This window comes from Pezoporus flaviventris, unplaced genomic scaffold (assembly GCF_033815535.1).
Source record: "Pezoporus flaviventris isolate CSIRO_AGI_PZ_B2104156 unplaced genomic scaffold, CSIRO_AGI_Pfla_v1 ptg000002l, whole genome shotgun sequence".
Classification (NCBI taxonomy): Eukaryota; Metazoa; Chordata; class Aves; order Psittaciformes; family Psittacidae; genus Pezoporus; species Pezoporus flaviventris.
The window spans coordinates 52,364,592-52,381,389 of NW_026892550.1; the positions used below are offsets into that span (position 1 = coordinate 52,364,592).

Here is a 16,798-nt window from a genome sequence, read left to right on the forward strand (position 1 = left end):
GGAATGCCTGGAAGACTCACAAGTATACGTCTCACACAAGGAATATTTGAATATTCTATAGAATAGAAATAGCAAAAATTAAACTATTTCTAATTATGCTCCCCCTTCTACAAGACATCATTTCCTGGAAGCTTAGGGTTTATCAACATAGGCTTTCTGATCAAGAACAAGTTTTACAGCTTACCCAATTAAGTTTAAACAGTTACTTTAACCTTTCAGTCTATATCTGTATATTCATCTCCCTGTCTTCTCCCTTGCAAAGCCCCACAGAATTATTTAGTTTATTGGCAAGGCTGACCTGGAATTGTGCCATAACACCTGATTAAGGCTGACCCACACAAAAATATCAAATGTATTATACAGTGCATGTGTCTCCTTTACCACATTGATTTTCACCTTCCTTGGGACCCCAGACCCTCACTTTCCACATCCCACTCCTACCTCTTGTGCTGCTGGCTTTGCCATGCCTTGTTTTTCATTGCTGCAGCCACCAAGAAGTAGCTGCCATGCCTGCCTTCAGCAGCAGCAACAAGTGGGATCTGGTTGCAAAAGTGACAGCAGCAGCGATGTGAGCAGACAGTGGCTGAGGAGTGTATTTCCCCTAAAATGTCACCCTAAAGAAGTGTCTTTGCTTAAGGTGCACAATATAGTATAACAGCAAGGGAAGGGAGGGAGGACCATAAATGCACAGACAGTTGAGCGAGCTGGGAATCAAGCTGCTTATTTATACACTATTCTGGACTTTTAATTCCATGTACTTAGATATCCAAATGGCCTCTTTTTATGCAAGGCTGAGAAATGCATTCACTAAATATGGAAATAGGGTATCTAAAAATAAACACACAAGTATGAAGACATTAGCTTTATTCTATAAAATGGGGGCAAGAGAACTGCAGCAACTTATATGTCCAAAATACTTCTAAAAAGTATCCCTTCTCTCACCCACCCCTCAAAAAGGCCTGAGCAAAACTACACTAAACAAAACAAAAAAAGGCTTCACAAAAACTCCAAGGGTTGAATGAACATGTCAAGAAAGGCACAGAGAAAAGATCACTGATAAGAGGGCTCCCTGAGGATGAATAGACGCTTATGTTGCCAAAGGACAATACAAATTTGACATTGTTTTACTAATTTTCACATTCTTCATTTTATGGCAGCAATCATCATAAGCCAGGAAAAGACAATACTATCTAATGGCAAATGAACAACACAAGCACTCACAGCATTCCCAGTCACTGGGAAGGGTGATAAAGCTACACAGCAGCTGGAGTTTTGCTTCAGCAACAAGCAAATATAAACACATAAATGGAGTTTTCAGTTAATCTTCATATTTTTGGAAGTCCTTCAACATAGCTCCAGCAAAAGCTTTTCCAAAACCTTAATTTTGAACTGGAATCACCGTTAAAGCTATCTAGTTTCTTCCTAGACATAGAAAATCTCTTTGCTTGAATTCCCAGGTGTATTTAAATTTCTCTGTTTAATTACATCTCTGAATTTTAATTTCATTTTATCCTGGAAGTTTTTATTCAATATATGTTTAAGTCATATTATTGAGTGGGCTAAAGCCTTCCACATATAGCAACACAGATCTTTTTGTTACCCAAATCCTAGCAGATTCTAGATCAGAGAATTGAATGGGTTAGTAATTTATATCAAACTAAAAGGCAATGCCTTTTTTTAAGTGCTAAAGTAGTCCTCCCGAATTACTTCAAACTGTGAGTTACTGTTTCACTCAACACAACAGTCTTGTACATATTTCTGTCTCAAATTTCCCCTCTAGATGCCTACAAAAAAGTGCTATGATTCAGCCAGGTTTGAAGTTATTTCTTTTTTTGCCTTCCCTGGCGCTGGGTATATTCCGCGTACAGCAGCATCTCCTAGTGGCCGCGCTGACTCAGCTCAGTGGGAAATGCAGAGAACAGAATTTTTGCTTCCCACCGTTACGCTACATTTCCATGTGCTTCTGCAATAAAAGGAACCAGCTAGGATCAGGTACTCGTACTGCTGCTGCACAGGAGCATTTATCTTTGTTGAAGAGAGAGCTGTCTCCTGAGTTACAGAAGGATCTGGCAATGTGAGGGTCAGAATCTTTCTTACCAGTTGACAAAAGATGCAGGGTGGGCTTTGCCAAACCCAAAGGTCCTTTCTGGGAAGAGTTTCTCCAAGATTCAAATCAGATAGAAGGCCTAATTTTGAGCTAATTTATACCAGTGTAACGGTACTGAATTCCTGACTTTTATCAGTTTAAATGAAAAAGGTGTCTCCTTACTTTCAAAGCAGTTCCTAATGAATTTATTCTCTGTTATATCTGGAAAAATAAAAGTGCTTGCATGAAGTTATAGAAGTACTGTGGATAGTTTCCAGATAGGGAACAATTTACAAAGAATTGGGGGAATGCTTCAGTACTTTCTGCAGAAAAGTTAGAGGGATGCATAGGATTTTAGTATGCTAAATGTAGCAGAGAGATTAGAGACACTGTTAACATTTCCGCTCTAATCTGTAGCTAGCGGATTGGAGCTGGGTTCATCCGTGTGCGTAAAACCAAGTACACTGTTTTCAACATTCACAGGACAGGCATAATCCACTGAGCCACTGGACACCCACTGCATTCCCTTTGGCCATTGTCACACAGAAAGCCCATTTTTGAGAGATGGTTGCTATTCAAGGCAGTTTAATCACCCGTTTAGCTCCTCTTGAAATCAAGATTAAATGTCAGGCACATGTTTAGGACTTTCCTGAATCAAGTCAAGTCTATTATTTTTTAAGGCAACTTGCCTACTGAATTCATTCCTAATCCTAGTCATTATATCCATGCTTGCATTACCCCAGTCTGCAACTGTTTGGACCTTCAGCATTGTTTTTTTCTGAAGCCTGCTGAAAAACATTAAAATAGACCAAGTATTCAGTCTCCAGCAGTAAGTGCAGTCTCACATGGTTTCCTGTCCTCGGCATGGATAAATCAGAGTACTTCTTTTTGTTTCATACGGGTTTTGATCTCTGCTTCACAATGATTTCTCTGGCAAGGGAAACATCACAGAGCAGTAACAAAACCAGCATTATTTATTTATTGAACACTCTCTGTGTGTCTGACATTTACAACACCCTGAGGGAGGCACAGGCACTGTCTCAAGGGTCTCACAGCCTGGAAAAACAACACAGTTTAGCATCATTGGCCAGACAATCATATCCAAACATGTAAACCTCAAACAATTCACCATTTACATTTAAATGTTGGGTTTTTTTGACAGATTAATATAGAAAGGCTTAGCAGATGAACAGTATTTTTTGGGTGGGAGGGAATGTAGGCTGTTTCCACTGCAAAGTAAAAAAGGCAGAGAAAATGCTATTTTCATTACACCTGGAAAGACTAAGTATGCTTAAAGAACCAGGGGATCAAATCTTCAAGAAGGCTCTTTCATAGGTAGGATTTAAAAAAAAAAAAAAAAAAAATCCTGAAAATAACTCCGTATCTCTTCAGTCTGATATAAGAATTAGAAATGTGTTAAACATTGATGCAGTCTTAAAGTCCAGAACCTGCAGCACTCTCCTCTTCATCCTTTCCACCTCTCTCCCTGCCAAAACCCTTCTTTTAAACTGTATTGTATTCTCCTACGTAGGAAAATCATATCTAAATCTAAAATGATTCACTTCATTTCCCTCAGAGTCCAAAGAAGGTGCTATAGCATAAAGGGAGCAGGATTATCTCTGGGGACTTTATGAAGTGGGAGGAAGCAGCTGAAGAGATTCAGCTTTCTCTGAACTATTGTGCAACCTGTCAAACCAGGTAAGTAAAAGCCCCTTGTCGTGGTTTAAAACCAGGCAGAGACAGGCGGTACTGTTCATCAGTCACAGGAAGCAATGGAAGCAGAGCTCCTTCACTCACTGTCCCCCCCCCTCCCTGCCCTCCCCTCTACGCCCAATCTCGTCTGATCTTGGAAGCTAAGCAGGGGTCGGGCTATATACTATTAGTAAGCAGCAGTAAAAATGATGTTGCTTCAGTTGAAATGTTCTTTCAAATATGGGACAACCTACTGATTCTCCTGTTATTTGATTGCCAGTAATGCTGCCTTATTATATACTGCTTCTGACATGCTGTACAGTAGTGGAAGAAGACAAAAAAAGAATTTAAAATTCAGTAAATCCCACATTACTTTTTAAATTCTGAAAATAAATTATCAACTTTTAAAAAATAATGATTTTTTAATTATTATTCAGTATTATTCCCTGCCACTTGTTGAAAATCAGTGCTTTTTCTAGTCAAAATGCTTAAGAACTAATGACCTCAGCTTATTTAATGTGAATCCTGGGGATAGATTCATGTCCAAAACTATCAGAATGCTTCTTAGTTACAGCTCCTACAGCTGGGAAATGTGAATGCCTGTGGCTGTTCTAAAGGGGCAATTTATTTATGGTCCCCCCCCCGCTGCTTGACCACGTCTCTTCATGAACCTGTTTACTTGGGGAATAGTAAAATAAAATCTTTGAGCACAGGCATCTCAGCTGCTCCCAGGTCTCCAAGGAGATTGGAAAAGAGGTCTCTCATTTCTCTACTTTCTCCACCCCACTTGTACATAAATGTACATCGATGCACGTACATGTACACATGTACATCCCACATACACCTGTGACACAGCCTGGTGTACAAAAAGCAAACACTGTGCAACAAGAGCAACAGAAGTCATCACAGCTATAGGAAGCTAACAGCATGACATTTTAAACAGGAAGAGTTAAGTTTAACCCGAACTGCCCCTTTCAAGTCTAGCCTAGAGCTCGAAAGAAAATTGCTGGAAATAATAAACACTTGCAAGGTGATATTTGCGCTTCCTGAACTGCTCCAGACTGCCAGGGGTGAACATGTGAGTGTTCCCAGTTTCAGAGACCTCAGATCACATCAAGTTAATTTATTTCCCATAAACTTAATACCCACTCTTAGGAAAAAGCAAACTGGGAGAAAGGGGCCTGTCCAGTTGGTTTCTGGCCGTATTTTGCCCTTGGAAACTACATAGGAACATACTCAGACATACGCTTAACATCCTTATCCTAGAAGGCACTTAAAAACATTATTAACTTTGGGCACGTGTTCCTGAAGCAGAAGACTTGTTTGAATACTAAAAAGAATACAAGAAAATGGTTGGTTTTATCTTCTGATCAAAATTAAAATAAATAAACACCTTTTAAGTCACCCTAATACAAAAACAATGATATCACAAAGAAAAAGAAGGGTGATTGGAACTGAACCTTTTATGAATCACTTAGCAGCATTTCAGGTGCTACCAGTCCTTTCATCGCCTTTCGTTATTTTGCATTCTACAGCACTCGATAGTGCTAAAGAAAGTACTTTTGAAACTGAAAATATTCAATCATACTTCCAAATAGTGTCAAGCCAGAGCTGCTTTCTTTACAGGTAGTAACTAATTTTTCAGTAAATGTTCATCTTAACTTCTAGAACCAATCCCAGACTGGTATCTCCGTTACAATGAAAGCAATTAAGTAGAGGTCAAAGGAAGAGAGATGTCGCTCACTACAATCTAAGAAGCAGCAAGGTCTGGTTGTCCCAAGTCATAACAAGCATCTACAGAAAAATAGTTCACCCCATAAAATAATGCCACAGATTGTGCTACTTGTTCTTTTGTAAACAAAACACTTCCCCTTTGTGCTTGCAGGTGTGATCTGTCTGCCCTATTTCCAGCACAATGTGAAACCACACAGCACAAGCTGCTCTTAAAAGATAAAATGGCAGAGAGCAACTTTCACTCTTTTTAAAGCAAAAGCATTACACCAAAAGTAAGTTGATCTTTATGGTTGAAAATTTTCATTCTATGTCAGAAAAATATTTGGATGTAGGCACTTTATGACTGAAAATCACTGACTTCTATCGTTATAATTTCATGTTGTGGGAGAGTAAATGTTGAAGTCTTAGCAAAAAACATGTTAAACTGAGGTGCTCACTCCACTGCTTCCTGGTTGGGAGAATTTGAAATTACAGTGTCACCACCTGTGGCATATAATTACATGGGCTCAAGCCCTTTTATCCACTTCTTCGGTACTTTTCCAACCTGCACGAGCATGCTACGTTCAATCTCATTGGCTTCTTTAAAAATCCCCCAGGTAGAGAGTCCAATCACAATGCTGATCATGCGCTGCTCTCACGATGACAGTTTCACCTTTTTGCTTCACTTCTTCTCACATCCCCCATGTCCTCTGGCCTTCAACTGAAATTCTTTGTTACAACAATATCCTAGCTTATCTCCCCAAGGCCCAGAGTGTTTCTCATGCAGATCCTATCGCTTTCACCTCCCACAACCTCCTATTTCAACAGAAGTCAGTGGTGTAGGAATAAAAGGTGAAATTCACTTGCTAGGAAGACTGAAATGGAATTACAAGGCAACTACTGGAAAGAAGCTACAGACGAGTAAAAAGCTACAGTTAAAAAAGCTCAGAGTAAGATTGAGACTGGTAAGGCCATCAGAATTATAAGCACAAAAGAATTTTTTAGATGGGCAGTTTAAATGTCTAAAAAGATTTTAAATAAACATGTCTTTCTCCATGAATACTACCACTTAGCTTGTGCTTGAAAATGAAACTTAGCATTACTGTTTCATTTTTTTCATGCATATAATGTTATATGAAACAAGGTGTAAGCTTTTTATTAATTAGATCCTTTTATTCTTCTGCACAGTGAAGAGCACTCTCTGGGTTCCCTCAGCTGAAAACAACACACTGCTACTCACGAAAAAAACCTGACCTTAAATAAGTAGCAGTTGATGGGGTATTATGACTGTAAAGGGAGATTATGCTACTTTATATGATGACTTTGAGTAATGTTTTTCTGACTAGCATGGAGCTTCATGCGCTGCTCTAGGTTAGTCCCACTGAAGAAGGCAAGGCAAACTGTGCAGAATCTGGCCCTGGTCAGCCAGTGTCCGTAACATATAACTGGTGTGACAAGCGTCCCAAATATTGCCAAAACATCTTGTGAGAGGAATTTTTCAATTACTTTCAGAGGACAGCAGTCTCTTCAGATAAGGATAGAGGCAATTTCAGCTTCTTATATTGTTTCAAATGTACACAGAAACACAGAGTTTCTAAAGCATTACTGCAAAGTCCTTGAGGTTTATGGCATTAAGCTGCTAATCCACAGCATGGTACTTTTAAGTTTTAATTGTGCATCAATGGTTTAATTATCTTTTATTTTAGTTTTGGATGGTTTGATCTACAGTTCACATGGGCCTCTCATTGCCATCATTCATATGTGAAACCCTTTGAAGCCAACGGTATTATCATATGACTGAGCTCCAAAGGACCTATGGTGTACATAAATAGTGGAGCCTTCACAGTCATATAATGCAGGGGAGGAGCTGTGCCTTTTGTTTTGGGTCTGTGTATTTCCTAGTGCCCTGTATCTTAGTGAGAAGATACAGTGCAGAACAGTGACATAGACATCCGGTAAAGCTGGGAAACTATTTTTGGACACAAGTTCCCATGTTTGCAGAACATTTCTCTTTTAGAAGTAGCAGCAAGCTTTGCTTTGGGGGAAGCAGCACATCTGGAACTACAGAAGGAGGAACGGAGCTCCAGTTATTTAGATGAGTCATCATTCCATCTTAATGGAAAACCTATAAAATATCAAACTGCCAGAGAGCAACAGATCTTTCAGGGGTCTATTATTTTTATAGATCTTATAAAAATTACTGTAAAAATGTAAAACTTTAATAGCTGAAAACTGAAAAGATTTCATGAGCTTAAGCTTGGCCTGTTTGGAGCACAGCATCACTATGCTTCTACAGCTGGGATGTGGCACACCAGCTGCAAAAATTACCCATACTCTCTTGCTTTTGTTTATCTATCCACCAAGGTCACACAAAAGCTTCTGGCTAGAGTTTTCCTTTAAACACAATTTCATGAAAATATTTAGATGTCTGAATATAGCAGAGGTTCTTCCTTAGTCATAGCTTGCCTGGTGATTTCTAAGTACTAATGCTGTAGAATGAAGGTTGCATCTGATGAAACTACCCAGGAGTATTACAAGCCTAAATACAGATGTATACATTTATCAGCCTTCCAGTATCTGAAGGGGGGCTATAGGGATGCCGGGGAGGGACTATTCATTAGGGACTGTAGGGACAGGACAAGGGGTAACGGGTTCAATCTTAAACAGGGGAAGTTTAGATTGGATCTAAGGAAGAATTCTTTGCTGTTAGGGTGGTGAGGCACTGGAATGGGTTGCCCAGGGAGGTTGTGAATGCTCCATCCCTGGCGGTGTTCAAGGCCAGGCTGGATGAAGCCTTGGGTGGCATGGTTTAGTGTGAGGTGTCCCTGCCCATGGCAAGGGGGTTGGAACTAGATGATCTTAAGGTCCTTTCCAACCCTAACTATCCTATGATTCTATCTACACTGCATACTCAAGAAGTTTACCAGGCATAACTGCAAGTCAGGAGTATCAATGTAAGTAAGAATTTATGTTGTATTTTCAGATTGAAGAGGTATCACATAAATTACAGACTACACTGTGAACAGGGATGACACCCACCATCAGGGGCTACAGAATAGAACAATTACTCTGACTTTCAGTCTCAGGCACAGAGACCATGATGATTAGCTGCATCCAGTAACTATCAGCTGTAGCAGTTAGCAGAGTTCATTGCCTTAGTCCAGAGTAGAGCTAAATCATTCTCTTAAATCCCTTACAGCCATCCTAGGACCACAACAATTAGACTGTTGCTGTTGCCAAGGCATCAAGTCAAAGGTGGCTGGATCGTCACCATTAGGTTGGCAGTGGCAGTGACAGTCCCCTTTACCCTATGATCTGCACAGGGCCTGGTAAAGATGTTGTCCATATAGCATGTGCACACACAAAGTTTTCCTTAGAGCTGGTAAGACCACAGCCAAGCAGATCCTGCTGCTTTCTGAGCCTTTTCCATTACAGATATATATACCCCAGGAAAAATAAATAAATTAATTAATTAAAACCCCATGAAAATTAAGCACAGTTTCGTCATGTGTGCCCAACCTCAATACGTACCAAGTGCTTCAGGCAAATAAACAGAAGCCCTGCTCATGGCTGAGTCATAGAACTCCTCTGGAGTAACATGGATAGTAAATAAAATAAACTGCATGGGAAGTAAAAGTGTACATGTGTAAGAAAGTTGTGCTGAATCACAACTGATTTTTCTTTCTCTGGTAGCTCTTAGGTCTCGAAAGACTTCTATTTGAAGTGGAGCATGACTACCCTGGGGCCTCTTGTACTAATTAGCCAGCTACAAATGAAGTTTAGCACAGATCTTACCCAGCAGATGCAGGGATTTATCCTCCAGTTAGATGCAGAGGTCACACAAGCAGAAGCACACTTTTTAGTGACATGAAGAGTCTTGAGTTGCCTTTCACATGCTGGAAAGCAACCACACTGCAGTGACTACAAGGAACTTATCCAAATACAACGGTATTAACACAATTTGGGACTTTTGATTGTGAAAACATGAAGCTTTATTGCTTTGCACTAAAGTGGCCCACTTCCTGTAAATAAAAGCAAGAGAATAATTAAAAAATTAGTGAGCTAGGGTGACCCACAGCTGTATTTTGTTGATGGATATTATAAAAGCACCTAATTTTGGCATTGTCCTTCTGAAATGTATGGCAAATTGGAAGATATTTGGCTTAGCTATGTTAAAGTTCAAAATCATTTCCAAGTCAGTTTATAATTATTTTGTTCTCAGACTTTCCTTCTTGCAAAAATAACTTTTGCTTTCTGGAAATTTATTGTCCCTTTTATCAGATAACAGGTAATGAGATAAACTTTGATATTTTGTTCTCTCAGACCCAAATGACAGAGGAACCAATTTGTGTCATTGCAAAATTTCCTCACCAAAGGTCAAAATAAATCTATTAGCAATTAAGTCTCACCAACTGGCCAAAGGATTTGTTACTCCAGTAAACTTGTTACCAGACCTAGTGGAAACAATGGTCTAGGTGAGCCAGCTCATGTTTTATTTGTTGCATGATAGCATAAACAGCAGTTGTTAATACTCATTTTTTGCTAATGTGTTCAGATTAATTATAAATGAGGAAAACAAAATGGATTTGAGTTTATGGTAGATCTTCATTAGGGGCTTCTGTTCTAGCTGCCTGGATTTCCTAGGAGTGAATGGGTTTAACCACAGTGTAGTTGTTTTTTGTAGAAAGTAATTAAGCTGTGTAAAAGGTTTTGTAAATGCATTCAAAACAATGGGAAAATTCCCCATTGCCTCTTCTTGTTGAGGCAATCTTCTTGATCATAAATTGATGTGTAACCTTCACAGATTGTGATATAGGATATATTTGTTGTCTCACAGTACAAAGAGAGGAAAAAAAACCAAACCTTTGGAAAGGGAAAATCATTGTCAAAACACACATTCACATGTATTGCATGCTGTAACAAAATATAGTTGCAGTACATGGAAGCAGCTACACGCCTTCTAAAACAGCACAGAGAATGAAAAAGCAAATCAACTGATTGTTCATATTTCTGAATTATTTTGCTGCCATGCATTCATTTCTCACAAATACTTTGTGGGATGGAGGATGGGTTATAAAGAAGGAAGAACAATTTTAACAGCAGATTTTTTTTTTTAACCCTATCACAGTTTAGCCCTAGGAGGTACTTTAAGAGGTCACTTACACCAAAGCTGGTTGATAATCTGACTCCCGACATGATTGTGTAACCCCTGCTAAGAGTCGTTCAATTATGGCAACGTCACACCATTCCCAAGTCACCTAGGCCTTTAGTATCTTAAGGTAATGGGTTTTTTTTCACTAGCTCAGCGAAATTTTGTTACATTTTGAGTCCATTATTTCTTACCCTAGCTTATTAGGACATGGAGAAGAAAATATTCATTTCAGATCTGCAGTCCATCAAGGGACTAATGGAGGCTATGCAAGATACCTCTACAGAGTTTGACAGGGTGTGAAGGCTGAGAAACCTTGAAACACAGTCAGTTTCTCAAAAATTTAAAGACGCCTTGCATGCTTCGTAAGAACAGTAACATTCAGAGCAGGACCATATGCTTAGCATACAGGCAAAGTAATTTATAAAGTGTTAAAAGTAATTAAAGACAGACACTCATAGTAACCAGTAGGAAAACCAGTATATCAACAGGGAAGGAACTGATCAAACATATGTAACAAGTAAAGGTGACTTGGTGTTGTTGGACTTGGTCTTGATAATGCGATCAGCAGTATATGCTACTGTGTTTTCAACATAATTAATAAAAGAACTTGAGCAATGGATTGTCTTGAATAGCACCTGAGTGAATAAGAGATAATAGATTGGTGGTAAAGACAGACATACAGTCAAAATTAATATGGTATAGTGTGCAGTTTACTGCAGAAAGTGCTAAATTGAATGGAGATAGTTTGCCAACAGGAACCAACAGGGGAGGCTCTGCTGGTTTTGGCTGGGATAGTTTTCTTCCTAGTAGCTGGTATGGGCTGTTTTGGATTTGTGCTGGAAACAGTGTTGATAATTCAGGGATGTTTTCATTACTGCTGAGCAGTGCTTACGCAGAGTCAAAGGATTTTCTAGTTCTCGCACCGCCTCACCAGCAAGTAGGCTGGAGGTGCACTAGAACCTGGGAGGTGACACGGGAGGGACAGCTGACCTCAACTGACCAAAGTGGCATTCTGTATCTTATGTCATCATACTCGGCATATAATGCTGGGGGGGGGGGGGGGGAAGAAGGAAGTAGGGGGAAGTGTTTGGAGTTACAGTGTTTTGTCTCCCCAATTAACTGTTACGTGTGGTGGAGCTCTGCTTTCCTGGAGATGGCTGAGCACCTGCCTGCTGATAGGAAGTGGGGAATGAATTCCTTGTGTTGCTTTGCTTGGGTATCCAGCTTTTCTTTACTTGTTAAACTGCCTTTATCTCAACCCATAAGTTTTCTCACTTTTACACTTCCGATTTTCTCCTCCATCCCACTGCAGGGAGAGTGAGCGAGGGGCTGTGTGGGGCTTATTTGCCAGCTGGGGTTAAACCATGACAAAGGCCCACCAACACTTTCTTTCCTGTTTAGAGAATATATAGTATATTTATATATATATATAGTATAAATATATTCCTGTTTAGAGAATATATAGTATATTTATACATATATATAGTATAAATATATTCCTGTTTAGAGAATATATAGTATATTTATATATATAGTAAATATATTCCTGTTTAGAGAATATATAGTACATTTATATACATATAGTATAAATATATATCTATTTAGAGAATATATAGTATAAATTCTGCGTAAAGAATGAAAAGCCTTGCCTTATCACACCTTGATTTTCCTTGTCAAGGCCTTTCTGTGCACACAGATAATATCTATACACCATAAAGAGAGAGAATACACAGTGTGCATTCCTAATACAGAATGAAAAGCCTTGCCTCAGCTCATTCTGCTTCACTAAGGCTTTTGTGTCTGTATATAGAATAATTGCAGTTGTCACTTCACCTCACCTCACCTTGAGGCCTCTTCCTCATGCGCAGAGCACGCAAATGGGACATACGGCCCCCATCACCCACAGATGAAGCGGGCCGCGCTTCTCCCTGCCGGGAGACTAGCACCCTCCCCGCGCGCGCGGTCCGGCCGCGTAGCGGCACCCGCCCTGGGCAGCAGCCTGGGCGTGTGAGGACGACGGGAGAAGGGGAGCCCGCTCCCCTCACACAGGGCAGGGAGGTGTCGCGGAGGTGCCACCAGGGGGCGCTGTGGGAGGCGGCGTTAACGGGCTCAAGGCCGCGGTGGCGGGAGCGGCGCTTGGGCCCGGCTGCGTGCTTTGCCTTCCGCGCTCCCGAGGAGCGGCCGTGGCCTCCCGCCCGTTGGGGCCAATCTATTGGCGACCCTTGATGTCCGGCTGCGGTTGGGGTGAAGAAGAAGGAGGAACAGGCGCGGGCTGGAGTGAGAAAAAGCTGCGAGAAGCCATGTCTGCGCCCGCCGGGCTCCCGCCGCGGCCCGCCGGTGCCGCTGTTTACCCCAGTAGGCCCGGCGGTTCCCGGGAGGCCGCGGCTCTCCAGAGCGGCGAGCCTCGCTATCAGAACGGTGAGGGGCCAGAGGCCTGCGCAGGGCCTAGCGTTGGCGGCCGGGGCGGCGGGGAGAGGCCGCCCGCGGAGTCCCTGAGGCGAGCTGCACGGCTCCGCTCCCTCCTCGGGAGCCCTGCAGGTGCCGGGGCCGGGGGAGCTGGTCTCTTTTCCCTCCTCCTGCAGTGGTGGGAGGTGTGGGGGTCTGTGCGGGGAGGCAAGGGCGCGGGTCCGCCGGAGGGCCCGGTGGGCCACGGTGAAGCCGGCATGTAAGGAAGCCCTTCTCTGCAAGGCAGCAGAAGCCGCTTAGGAACCGCGCGTCCCGCCCCGGCTCTCGTCGCTACGTGCGGAGTTAAGGTGTTAGAAGGCGCAGTCTCGCTGAAGCAGCGAGGGAGAGGGTGTTCTTTACTGCCCTCCCTGGAGGCTGGATCTGGTCCGTGTTGGGGCGCCTGCTTTGTGGTGTTTCGGGAATGCTCTGGAGGCCCAGGCACATCCAGGCCTCGGTTCCGGCAGCCGTGCGTGAGTATGGGCAGGAAACCACGTACCGTAGGTGAGAGCGCTTACTTGCTTCATAATTGTGTGTGAACTTAAAACATAGTAGGCGGTAGGCATTCACGCAACAGGATCTTGGGATTTGAGTTGAATAAACAAGATTGGGCAGTGAAATATGGGTCACTGAAAAACAAAGGTAAAAGAGTTCAAAATCCCAAAATACTGACTTCCTTTTCAGAGGGAGAGGTGCTGATACTACTTGTACTATGAATTAATTGGCGTTCACTGCCTAATTTTTAAATTGGTGTGCTATAAAATCAGTTTTTTATTAACCTCGTTAACTTTTCAGGTTGTCTGTATGAGCTTTGTCCCCACCTAATGATAGTATGGTATCTAAATTATGCCTCTTGCTTGCCTAGAGGTTTAGCTTTTACTGTTTAACCCTTTATTTTGTAGTCAGGCTGTTTTGAACACAGGCAGTTTTTCTGCGCAAGTCAGTATGCAGGATAATGACATGGAAAAATTTTTACTGCTGAATTTTTCTCATGTCAAAGGGGTAGTTAGGTGATAAGCAGTTACATGCCTATAAAGTAGGTTTTGAATCAGTTTGCATATAGCGCAAAAGTCGTTGAAGTGACCGAAAAGGAATGTAATTAAATGGTAGATTAGTATTCTAATGCTAAGCTTTGTCAAAATTATTCAGAAAATGCCAACCTGCATGGCTTTTACTGAAAAACATAGCATTATCAGTGCACAGCTACTACAGCATCAGTACCCTGAAAGTATGTTTCACAGAAACAAATAGAAACTAACATCATGCTTTCTTCTTGTGTTTTTAACTGACTGAAATTGATTTTTAAAGAACCATCATTACTATTTGTTATTTTAATCAACTCCTTGCTGCTGATAATATTCTTAAAAACAACTTTCTTAAAACTTTATAGTAGACCATTTATTTTCTTTGAAACACTTTAATACGGAGAAATTTATACACTGTTCAGAAATAGGTTTGGATTTTTATTTTATAACTTGCTAAATAGTCAACTTGGGCTTCTGTATGCCTTAAGATATGTTACGGTGGTGTGTATTTGATGATTTGTAGACAAGAACTCTGAATTTGTCGTTTTGTGTCCTTTAGCAATAGCATTCCAGAATTTTTAGATTAGTGTGTCTGTCTTCTTTTGGTACTAATCTTCTGAAGTTATAACACAGAATTTAAGGCTTACTTTGGTTTTTGTTTCGTTGGTTGGTTTGGTTTCTTTAGAAGAAGAACAGGAGAGAAAATAGAGAGAATTAATAACTGAGAAGGCCATGCTGGAAATTTCTGTGCTGTCCAATAGAAACTAAATTTTACAAGAAAGGTTATAATTGATTTTGAAATTTAATTTTACATCAGTTTTCTGGAGTTTAGATGTTAGATATATGAGTACAGCTATTTCTTCATTAACTGAAAGAAAACACCAGTGCATCCTTTTAGATAGTTGGAGTGCTCTGTGCTGTAATTTCATAAAATGTGGATTTTTCAGGTAGAACTTTGAAGTTACTCAGATCTGATGGAAGGATTTTTTTTGCAGAAAGCAAGCAACCTGTTGCACATAGACTGATATTTAAAGGGATGTTCAGCTTTGTTTATAAAAGTTTTGGCTGGTCCAGTGACAAATTCATTTGAGACTGTTGGAGCTTTTAGTTTTAGTATAACTTGGGGATATTTTTTTTTTTTAATTCTTGTTTGTATTTTTTTTCCTTCTCTCTTAAAGTGCTTTTGGTTTGATTCAGTAATGAAAGCAAGTGTTTAAAAAAAAAAAAGCCCTTTTTTGGCTTGTTGTTCAGAAGTCTGGGGCTTTAAAATACAGTTCTTCTGAATAAAATCTTGCAAGTTCAAGAAGCTTTTATTGCTGTAGTCTTACAAGTGGCTTTGTATCTAAATGGCAAATTACCTCTTTCCTAGTCTCAGCGTAATAAAATGTTGCTTGTTAAATCAGTACTAAAGGTGATGTTTTTTCCAGTGGCGATGGAGGACTTTGCTAACAATTTAATGCATTTAAATGTAAGGCTGAGAGGATAATGGTGTTGAATCCCCATTGTTCTGTCTAGTGTTGTCTACAGTTGGTTTGTAAGGTTACCATTTGTATCTCTACTAGAATTTTGGGACCATCATTTTCATTATGATATGTATTTAGCCTTGTTTTCCATCCTTCCTCAGGCTTTGTATCTTTTGGGCAATTTCATTAAATTTCATAACGGGGATAAAGGTCTGAAAATAACAAAATCCCTGAATATATTGCAAAAATAGGAAGCTGGGTCGTTGAAGGAGCTAGACATTCATTCCGTATTGTGAGAGCTCAGCAGTGCTTGATTTGCAGGCTCGTTTGCCAGCAATTAACAAGGCACAGTGGTGCTGCCCCCTGTCCATTCCCTAAAGGATACCTGCAGGATCTGTTGTGAGTCTTCTCTGGGGTGTGTAAGGGGATGTTAAAAGTTGCAGGAAACTAACAGGTATTCTTGGCTAGCAAGTTTGTGTTGTAGGGTACGCAGACTATATATAGGTGGGGTTCATGGCAGATGGTTAAGTTATTCAGGTGAGAAACTGAAAACCAAACATGACACTAGCAAGCAAAGCTTTATGTACCACACAAAGTAGTACAGCCATAGCACTGTGCTTTTTTTTTTTTTTTTGTGATGTCTCACCCCCACCCTCCTTAAAAACTGATAAGGCTTTTGGAGTTCACGTGTTAATGCCCGTGTAGATATACATTATAACATTATAAAATATTAATTTGTCTGTAGCGGAGCTTCACTGCTTCCATTATAGAGATAGTGTTTTAGCAGTACATCTGTGTGTAGCTAAGGTTTTCATATCCTCTTGTGGAGTTGTTTTTTGAGAAACTTGTCAGGTGTTTTGGGAGGAAGGCAAAGTACCTAAGACAACAGGACAGACTGTGCAATTAACAACATTTCACAATGACAGAAAAGATTTATGCAGATTTCCGGTGTTGAAAACTGACCAATTATCTCGTCATCATTAGTAGCTTCAACTACTAATTGCAGTACAAAAATTAATTTCTTTATAATTTTTAAATGGACAAAACCTCACTTCAGATAATGGGAATAATCTGTCATCTGTAATTGTAAAACTTGCTTTTAAAGGACCAGAAGTTTAAAATAAAAGAAGCACTTTTTCAAATGTCAGGTGTGTCTCTTTTAATGAGGTCTTCATGGGATTTATACTCTTGTGTGCTCATGTGAAGTTCAAACCTTATAGATGTT

The 16,798-nt window shown here is 40.4% G+C and overlaps 1 protein-coding gene and 1 long non-coding RNA gene across 3 annotated transcripts in view; one reads left to right on the top strand and one right to left on the bottom strand.

Annotated features, from left to right (window-relative positions):
- The window catches only part of LOC133275491 (uncharacterized), a 39,073-nt gene extending 26,496 nt beyond the window's left edge, over nucleotides 1-12,577 (bottom strand). Inside the window, exons 1-2 of the long non-coding RNA XR_009745548.1 lie at nucleotides 12,487-12,577; nucleotides 9,287-9,387 (exon numbers count right to left, since the gene is read on the bottom strand). This is a non-coding gene — a long non-coding RNA (uncharacterized LOC133275491). The remainder of the gene's footprint in view (nucleotides 1-9,286; nucleotides 9,388-12,486) is intronic.
- A 53-nt stretch (nucleotides 12,578-12,630) lies between these two features.
- SEC24B (SEC24 homolog B, COPII coat complex component) overlaps nucleotides 12,631-16,798 on the top strand; it is a 42,682-nt gene continuing 38,514 nt past the window's right edge. Inside the window, exon 1 of one of the 2 annotated variants that reach the window (XM_061478462.1) lies at nucleotides 12,631-13,061. In XM_061478462.1, the coding sequence (XP_061334446.1) occupies nucleotides 12,869-13,061 (193 nt within the window). In that variant the 5' untranslated portion in view covers nucleotides 12,631-12,868. The remainder of the gene's footprint in view (nucleotides 13,062-16,798) is intronic. The other variant, XM_061478458.1, reaches the window with a different exon arrangement.